At 52.3% G+C, this 9,417-nt stretch overlaps 2 protein-coding genes across 5 annotated transcripts in view; one reads left to right on the forward strand and one right to left on the reverse strand.

The window, feature by feature from the left end:
- FAM151A (family with sequence similarity 151 member A) overlaps positions 1 to 4,205 on the forward strand; it is a 6,460-nt gene extending 2,255 nt beyond the window's left edge. Inside the window, exons 3-6 of the mRNA XM_023536803.1 lie at positions 1,141 to 1,365; positions 2,133 to 2,272; positions 2,992 to 3,135; positions 3,532 to 4,205. Of these exons, the coding sequence (XP_023392571.1) occupies positions 1,141 to 1,365; positions 2,133 to 2,272; positions 2,992 to 3,135; positions 3,532 to 4,205 (1,183 nt within the window). The remainder of the gene's footprint in view (positions 1 to 1,140; positions 1,366 to 2,132; positions 2,273 to 2,991; positions 3,136 to 3,531) is intronic.
- The window catches only part of ACOT11 (acyl-CoA thioesterase 11), a 49,000-nt gene continuing 43,319 nt past the window's right edge, over positions 3,737 to 9,417 (reverse strand). For 3 of the 4 annotated variants that reach the window (XM_011370430.2, XM_023536801.1, XM_023536802.1), the window contains 3 exons: positions 6,126 to 6,257; positions 5,327 to 5,453; positions 3,737 to 4,508 (listed from right to left, as the gene is read on the reverse strand). In XM_011370430.2, the coding sequence (XP_011368732.1) occupies positions 4,353 to 4,508; positions 5,327 to 5,453; positions 6,126 to 6,257 (415 nt within the window). In that variant the 3' untranslated portion in view covers positions 3,737 to 4,352. Of the gene's footprint in view, positions 4,509 to 5,326; positions 5,454 to 6,125; positions 6,258 to 9,417 lie in introns of those variants that run through there. The other variant, XR_002782848.1, reaches the window with a different exon arrangement.

Below are 9,417 nucleotides of genomic sequence, written 5' to 3' on the forward strand. Positions count from 1 at the left end.
TCAGGGGACCTTTTCTGAATTTGCCTCCAGCCACACCACATACTCTAACCCCTGAGCCTTCGCACATACTGTTCCTTTTGCCTTGAATGCCTTTCTCCCATTTCCTGATGAACCTTTGCCCAGTCATTACCTCCTCCAAAAACTTCCCCAACATCCCAAGCTGACACTCACATTTCCTAACACAGGCCTTATTTCATTGGGGATACTCTATCCCCAGTGACCAGGGCAGAGCTCAGCTTTGAACATGTTGTATCTAAAATGTAACTCCTTGCCCAGCCCCCATGAAATCCCAGAACTGCCACCAACAGCCCTCACATACACCAGCTCAACGGTGCCCTTCAGTTTACAAAGAAGGGCTACTTAAAAAGAGAATGTATCTAATTTGATTCTTAAATAACAGCACCAGGTCAGGAGTATTTACCTACCCGCCTCCCCAACCCCATTTTACAGATGAGAAAGCTGACAACAATTGAAGCTTAATTTTTGAATGTTTATTTGAAGTACTTTAGTTGTAAAATACCATTTAACTCTTACAATGAGAATGAGGTAGCTGCTATTATTATAGGAACTATCTCATCGAAGTTAAATGACCTGCCTAAGTCTAGTAATTGGCGGAGCAAAGATTCAAAGCCAGGCCCTTCTGATTCTAAGCCCCACACCCTTTACTGTCCATCTCCATCCAACTGTTCATCCAACCAGCAGACAATCCATCCAACATTGGTGATTCTCATACTGAGGTGCATTTGGAAAGCAGCAGGGCAAATTTCATCTGAATGAAATTTTAAAATCCGAAGCTTCAGAGGCTGCCACAGCAGGCAGAGCCCAAATCTCCACCACTGTGGCTCTGGATTCCAAGACTTCTGTTTACATGGGCATGTGTAAGCGGCCCTGCCCAGCCTGAAGGGACACTCTCTTTGAGAATCAAAGAGGTTGAATGAATTGCCCGAGGTCACAATCAGGACCTGAACCCAAACCCCCAGACTCCAAAGGAGTTACTTCTGCTCTTTAGGGCTCTGCTTCTGCCCTTATATCATAGACTCAATAGGCCCTGCCACTTTCTAGTACAGTGATGGGAACTCAGTGATGGGAACCCAGGGGCTAGTGAGGCTCTACAAGACCAGCATTTCTGATTCTCTGCAGATTCCTGGCCTTGGTCCAGGAGAAATATCCTGAGGCCACCCTATCTCCAGGCTGGACCACCCTCTACTTGCCCATGTTCCCGAACAGTACGTACACCCGAGCCATGGTGGAGGAGATGCAGGGGCTGGTAGGAGCGCTGCCACAGAGGGTCACCTTCCCAGTGCGGGCTGTCATGGTACGGGCTGCCTGGCCCTACTTCAGCTGGCTACTGGGCCAATCTGACAGGTAAACTCTTCAGCCCCTGCCACAGACTCTGCTCCCACCAAACCCACCCCTAGACAGTGGTGCCTCTAAGAAGATCCCAGATGCTCATGCCGAAAGGGTCTTAAAGATTCTGGTATAACCCTCACTAGTGCTCACATCATCTTCAACATTCTTGCCTTCTGCTTGTTATACTTCTGGTGATGAGTTGTTCACTACCACCTGTCCATTATAGGACAACTAACTCTCCCCGCTGGAAAGAGTTTATACTGAGACACAGTTTGCCTCCCTACAGCTTCCTCCCATTGGAGCCATCTGTGGGCTACACAGATTGCACTTCCAACTTCTGCCCCAGAATAATCCTGTAGGGACTGAGGAACCCCCACCCAGCCCTACTCTTGCAGTCTGCTCCCAGCTACCCAGCCCCACCTCCCTCAGCCACTCCCCCCGGGAGTCTTGAGGCTGCCTCCTTTCCTCTACACCGACCTCTCCCCGCATCCCCTGTGCCCATCCTCTTTGTCTTTGTCCCTTTCTTAAAACAGGAAATAAGAAACAGGAGGCAGAGCAAGCCATCCCCTCCCTCCTTCCTGGCTTCTGCTTTCAGTCATCATTCCTAAAGCCCCTGCAGCTACTTCTGCCCTCACGAAGCAGGCAGTGCTCAGGGAGAAGGGGCTGGTGGGAAGTCAGATGCTCAGCCTACCCAGCTGGGGTCCAGTTCCGAGCACAGGAGTGGGCTTGAGGACCTTGCAGGGCCCAGGCAGACACTGAGCCTGCTGCTCTCCACACTCCAGGTACAGCCTGACACTATGGCAGAGCATCTCAGAAAACGTGTCAGTGGACGATCTCCTCTACTTTCGGGACAACTGCGCAGCCCACCAAATCTACTACGACCTCTTTGAGCCCGTTCTGTCGCAGTTCAAGCAGCTGGCCAGTAGGGAGTGGTCTGGGGTGGGGGGGAAAGGGCCATAGGGCTAGATGCTGCACGGGACAGCACCCGGTGGAGACTGGCACAGCTGGAGGTGTGGGGCGTTGGAAGGGGAAAACTCTGTGTGGACTAGGGGGAAGGAATTACTTTAAGCACCTATTGTGTGCCAGACCCTGGTATATGCTAAGCTTCATATCTATGAAGCAGAGATTCCATTTTAGATAGGAAAACTTAGGTTCAGAACCGTTACGAAATTTATACAAAGTCATTTAGCTTGTATGTGGCCCAGCTCAGATTGGAACCCAGAAAATTCCAAACCCCATGTACTTTCTCTTGCAGCTTAGTTCCTCTGTGGGTCACTCTTAACGCTTCAGAGAGCAGATCCTCTGTGGTACCCGTTAATCAGTGATCCACATGCTACCTGTTCCCTTGTTCAAACTCCTCATTCCCTTGACTCCAAACCTAGGAGAGGCTACAGTTAAGTCATCTCAAAGGGGACCCATTCGATTCAACATTCTTCCCCTGGGAACCACGTAGGAGAGGAGGAGGTCCCAATCCCAGCAACTCTGCTTGGTGGCTATAGGATCTTGGGCAAATCACTTCCTGTAATCTATCAAATGGGTTGGTAGCTGCGAGCCTTACAGAGAATGCATACAGAGCCGTGGCACACAGAAAGTGCTCTGTGCATGACGGCTACTTCATCTTGGCAATTTGGGTCCCCACAGTGAATGCCACACGGAAGCAAAACTACTACACAGGGGGCAGCCTGATCCCGCTCCTCCAGCCTCCAGGGGCTGATGGTCTGAGTGTGGAGTGGCTGATGCCTGACATTCAGGGCAATAGAAAAACAGCCACAGTTCGACTCCCAGGTGAGGTCTGCTTGCAGCCCCTGTGCTCCTAGCTAAACTGGGGCCTTCCTTTGCTTGGGGCAGGGAATTTGGGACCCTGTTATCATGGAAACGCCAGACAGGAGGTGGGGGAGGACAGTGCTGCCAAGGGTATGGGGGATCCTGGCCTTCAGACCAGCACCTTTGAGCCCCCAGCCACATTGTGCTACAAAAGAAGCAGGCACGGCCCCAGGGCTAAGCCCCTGGCACATTTAAAGCAGCCCTTCTACCTAGAGCCCAGACCCCACAGATCCCAGACAGGAGGCACCAGCTCTTCCTTGGCTGCCCATTACAGCCCTGCCACCCCTTTAACAAGGGCCTCTGACACCCTCATGATAACCAAACTCCAGACACTGTTGCCTCTACTGCCTCTTGCAGACAAAGAAGGCATGATCCTGCTGAACGTCAGCCTCCAGGAGCCTGCAGCTGGAGACCCTGTGCCCATTGTGCATGCCCCAGGTGGCCCTGCTTTGACGTTGGAGTCGTACCTGCTGCAGCTCGCCAGACACTCTGGACGCTGGGGTGTCCATTTGCACATAGCAGAGCCCACAGCCCTTCGGCCATCCCTGGCCATGCTGGCCCACCTCTCCACCCTTGGCCACCTTGCTCGGCCTGTGTGGGTTGGGGCCACAGTTTCCCATGGGAGTTTTGCAGTCCCTGGCCACGTGACCGGCAAGGAGTTGCTTACTGCTGTGGCTGAGGTTTTCCCCCACGTGACAGTGGTACCAGGCTGGCCTGAGGAAGTGCTGGGCAGTGGCTATGGGGAAGAGCTGCTCACGGATATGCTGGCGCTGTGCCAGGGACTCTGGCAACCTGTGTCCTTCCAGCTGCAGGCTGAGCCACTGGGCCAGAGCATGGATGGAGTTGTGGCCAGGCTACTGGCAGCCTCCCCAAGGACCACTGTCATAGTGGAACACAGCATGGCAGGGGGCAACTATGCATCTGTGCAGAAAGTGCTGCTGGCAACCAGGGCCGTGGACAGGACCCGGGTTTACTATAGGCTATCCCAGAGTTATCGCGGAGACTTGCTGGCAGATATAGGCAGAAACTGACCACCCAGTGGTGCTGGACTAGAGGACCCTTGATTCAAGGCTTCCCATGGGGGAGGCAGGAAGAAATAAATGCCTCCGCCTTTCTCAATATACCGCATGTGTGTCCTTGGCAGGATGGAGTGGGAGCGACGTAGTCACTGAGGCTGCCTAAAGGGTCTGGAGGCTGGGGGCCAGATCATTCCGGTTGTCCAAAAGGAACTCCTCACAGGCCTTGAAGGTGTTATAGAACTCAGAGGAGAGGCCGGCCACATTGGTGGTCAGGTAGCTGAGAAAGCCCGAGGTGGCCTGATTGTAGTAGGATACCTGCAGGACAGGAAGTCACACTCAGGGAAGCTGGGCTGGGGAGGAGGTAAGTGCCAAGTGGACATGAAGCAGTGGGAAGTCGGCCTTGCTTGCCTGCTGGGAGGGGAGCAGCCTGGGGTCTTAGAAAGCTACACGATTGGCAGGCAATACCTCCTTTAGCCATTTTCCCGACCCCTCCCTTTGGATGCTGACAATCTTAGCTTCCTCTGTCAGAACACACTGAACTGTCATCGTGTTTCTCCCCTGCCAGCCAGGAGACCCTGGAGGACAAAGACTGGGTCTCCAGAGCCCAGCACAGAAACCTGTTTGAACAAAGGTGTTTTAGGGCCTTAGAGACAAATTCGAACAAAGACCAGGGATCATCCTGAAAAGCTCGTCAGTTGAGTGTATTATCTGGGTAAGTCCAGGGCCCTAGCAGCAGCTGTGAGCCAAAAGGAGCTGCATAGCCTCATCCTCACTCGCTCTCAGCTTGCCTTCCCCACATAGTGTGATGGGCCCTGGGAACTATATAAAGCCTTCTTAGACAAGAAAGGGTATATAAGTAAATGAGATGAATTTGAGATCAGAACCCAGGCCTTCTGCCCTCAGTGTCCAAAGCTTTTTCCAAGACCCGGCAGTGGCCTTGGACTTATCTCTGCATAGGATCTTAAGGCTCACTTTCAGCCTGAGACTCAGGTTCCCCAAAGCTGGAAGGAGAGCTGGCTGGTAGGGTTGGGGGCCTGGGGATGGAACTGTTAGCCAAGCAACACTGAGCTCTGTAAATGCACGTGGATTTGGGCTGGATCCAGATGGGAGGTGGAAAGGGCACACGACCTCACCTTGGTCAACTGGTCTCCCTCACGCCAGAAGCAGAAGCCTGAGCAGAGAGTTTCCCCACGCCTATACTCTGGCATCTCACCGTGAGTGGGCAGTGTAACCGACCTCAGTGCAATGACATAGGGGTCCCTGGAGTGGAAGAACGGCAGGAAGGGGCACAGAAGGAGAAAGTGAGTGACTTTCTTGCCCAGCCCAGGCTCCAGAACACCCCCCAGCACTGACCCAGGTTTGGAGACGCCCTTGGCACTGGCATCAGAGTCTAAGGCACATAAAATCTTAAAGGCCCAACTCCTGGCTCTGGGTCAGGCTGGAGAGAGGAGGCCCCTGTGTGTTAGCAGCATTGAATTTGCCAGAAACCAGCATGACTTCACTGGGGATTTTCTGGAAAATCTTCCACGGCAGATGCTAGGGAAGAAGCAGTGGGCTTTAGAATTTCCATGCTTCATCTTTCTGTGCCTGTCTCTAGCAAAAGTGAGGCCGTCTGTCCTAGCTTCCTGACTGGCACAGCTGGCAGACCTGCCACCCAATATGGGGCTTTTAGAGGATGGAGGCCAAGGAGGTGCCATATAAGAAATGGCCTTGCCACTCCAGGGACAGATCACGCTGCTTTAGAGCATAAGTGATCAGTGCAGTGGGGAGGTGAGTTCCTTTGTCCCCCATTTTACCCGTAGTATAACCACAGCAGCCCAGAAAAGCCAAGTGGTGCCTGGGGTCCCACAGCCAAAAACTAGAGCACTGACTCAGCTGATGTCCTCCCTGGGGAGCCCTGCCCACCATCCACCCCAGCAGTCAAGCACCTACCCATTGTCACAAGGCTTCCGCCGGGAGGCCAGGATCACAAAGTCCTGGGGCTTGGCATCGCCGCAGAGGGCAGAGGTGATGACGTGGTAGATGGCATCATCCTCATCCACCTGCTGCACTAGCTCCACACTCCTGTTGGGAGGCCCAGAGCTCAGAGTCCAAAGGTGTCATGCTGGCTCCTTGTGTGAGAGCCATGTCTGGCTCAGCCTTCCATGCCTCAGCCTACCTGAACAGATACCTAGGGAACAGTTCAGCCCCTACACTGCTCAGCAGGAACCACAGGAGAGCAGGAAGGCCCAGCCAAGGTGTGCGCGTGCGCGTGCGCGTGCGCACACACGCACACACACACACACACACAGGAGCACAGAAATATGTACACAGGCAAATGCAGACAGACACACTTATGGGCATACTTCCATCACAGACGTGCTCAGACACTACCATGCATACAGACACATGTGTGTCTACATGTCTGTGCAGGTGAACATACCCCACACAGGTGTGATGATGCACTAGTTTTGCTGAATATGGATTTCCAAATGCACAGGTCCTCCTTATGGATAAACTCAGGAATATAGGCTTTTTGTAATAAGCCATTGGAGAAATGATCAAGTAGCATGTTGGTATAACAATAATTTCAAAGAGATTTTTTAAAATATCAATTCCAACTTAACATTCTCATATTAAACACTGAAATTTTGGCTGTTTTCCAAAGAACATATTTATCTTACTTTACTAAATGCAAGAAGATAGTCATATGAAGAATCAATAAATTTGGGGAACAAATGTGTTCATAAGAATAACATTTATATTCAGTCATTCACTGCATTCAAAAAGAACATATTCGTGTACATATCTATAAGAACTGGCAAACTTGGTAAATTCAGCAAACTGGCCGTTAGTTGGCCTGAATTCGGAGGGGGTCCCACCCCTTCCTTCAGCCTTCCAACCTCCACCCTTAGTTCCTGAAACTCCTTTGAACACAGGTTGAAAATCACTGATCTATCCCTGAATGCAATTCCATTCCATGACCCATCCCTCAAATACCCATTTTAAGAGGAGGAAAACTAAGGCCCGGAAAGGAAGCGACTTGCTCAAAGTCAACAGCTAGTTGGGCCAGAAATAGGACCAGGTCTTCAACTCCAAATCTGCGATCAGTCCCTTCCCTAAAGGCTCAGAATACCCCTGACCTTGACCCCCACCTATCATGTAACTACAGTCCCCCACCCCACCCCTGGCTAAAGATCGGCAGGGGCTGAGCATAATGAGGGATGGCTCAGCAGGAGGACACCTGAAGGCCCACCCTCCCCACCAGGCCTGAGAAGGGACCCTCCCAAACCTGTGCCCTGGCCCTCACCGGTAATGCTTATCCCACTCAGGCCTCCGACGCAGGTCTGAGAGCAGCAGAAAGGCCTGGGCTGTATCCACATGCACCAACATCTCCATGTGGAAGGACAGGTACTTGTCATCCTCCAGAGTGTACAGGCGGACCTATGTGGGAGAGAATAAGGGCGGCCTTATTCCTGTAGCCCCTACCCAGACTATGCTAGGTAGTGGGGTGGGCTGACTGGGATGCTGGAGGCCAGGGTTGGAAGCTCAGGGCTTCCACTGACTCACTGTGTCAGTATGAACAAGCAACGCAACCTCTCTGAGCCTCGGTCTCATCCCTATGAAAATGGCTGAGAGCATTCAGCACAAGTGGACAGGATGGTGTCTTAAGCAGTGATGGAGGCAACAATGAAATGGATCCTCAGAGCCAAGCACCCATCCAACCCCATAACGTCACGGGTGGGGAAGCGACCCCTCCCAGACGAGAGTGGCAGAGCTGGTCTTCCCTCAGTCCATGCTTGTTCACTGGCCTCCCATCCTGGCAGTGACTCACAGTAGAAGCAGTAGAAGGAGCAGAGAGAGAGGAAGGAAGCAGCTGGGCAGGGAGCAGTAGAGATGAGAGATGCGGGCAAGGAGGTGGAAAAGCAGGAGAGAATTCTCTGCTCTAGGCCCTGTGGGCTCTATGTTTCTATAACGGGGTCAGTTTCATGACCTTATCCGTTCCTTTTAAGAAATCCCCCTTTTGACACGAGTGGTTTGAGAGTTTCTGTTGCTTGCAGTCAGTCACCTCTGGTTGCTCGGAGGAGAAATGGTGGGTGGGTGATCAGCTACCTGGTTGATCTCTGAGGACAGCACCCAGTTGTCTTTGGCCACAAGCATCTTCAGGGAGGAGACGTTGTTGTAGCTCAGGTACACCTGGATAGGGCACACAGAGAAGCCTCACCTTCTCCGCTTCCACTGAGGCCACACTGGGGTTGGGGAGAGGAACTTAGATCATGAAGGAGGGTGGGTACTGGGCTTTGGGGAAGGAGGCCCAGGCCTGGCCAGACACGCCCAGTGACCCTGGACAAGCTGCTTCTCCTCTCTGGCCTGTCCCCTTCAGGCCTACCTCCAAACCCACTCCAACAACAGGGGAAGGTTGGGAGTGGCCCTGGTGGGCCCGAGGACTTTCCCCTCAGAGCAGAGTGTCTTACCTGATTGCTAGGGTCCCAGGGGACAGAGAGGGGCATCTCTGCCTGCTTACAAGACACAATATACTTCCTAGGAGAGAAGGAAGATGACAACCTTGGTCCCTTGGGAGCCCATCTCTTTGGACAGACTTTACTGCAGGCCCACTGTGTGCCAGGCCCTGCACTCAGCCCAGCAGATGGGAGACTGACTTCTGTCTGACCAGGAGACTAGATGGGTACACAGAACACAGCAGCAGGAACATACGAACTCAGTCAAAGGCAGGATGGGCCGGGAGGTTAAGGGTGCTGGGTAAAGACTCAGTGCTCCACACCCTTGCTGAGCTAAAGAGACTTCACGCTTATGCCTCAGTGTCCTCATCTATGAAATGGGATCAGTAGTCACAGCTGCCTAGTAGGGTCACCGTGAGGAGAACAGTGCTCAGCATATGGTAAATGCTATGTAAATCACACTTTTAATAATGGATAGTGGTGGTGATTCCCAGTGTGTTCACAGCTCTTTCAAGTTTGTAAAGTGCTTCCTTAGCAGTCATTCACACCTGGGTTTGCATCTTCTCCTCTCAGGGCCTTTCTTTCCTCATCTGCCAAACAGCCATCAGACTTAATGGAAGGAACACAAGATTTAAAATTGGCCAGATCCGGCCAGGTTCAAATTCTCACTCTGCCAATCATTCCTATCTGTGTGCCCATGGCCACCTAATCCCTTTGTCCTCAGTGCCCTCATCTGTACAATGGGACAGTAAGACCACTGTGGAATGAGGCTATATGGATGTAAA

Source organism: Pteropus vampyrus, unplaced genomic scaffold, assembly GCF_000151845.1.
Source record: "Pteropus vampyrus isolate Shadow unplaced genomic scaffold, Pvam_2.0 Scaffold170, whole genome shotgun sequence".
NCBI classification, from domain to species: domain Eukaryota; kingdom Metazoa; phylum Chordata; class Mammalia; order Chiroptera; family Pteropodidae; genus Pteropus; species Pteropus vampyrus.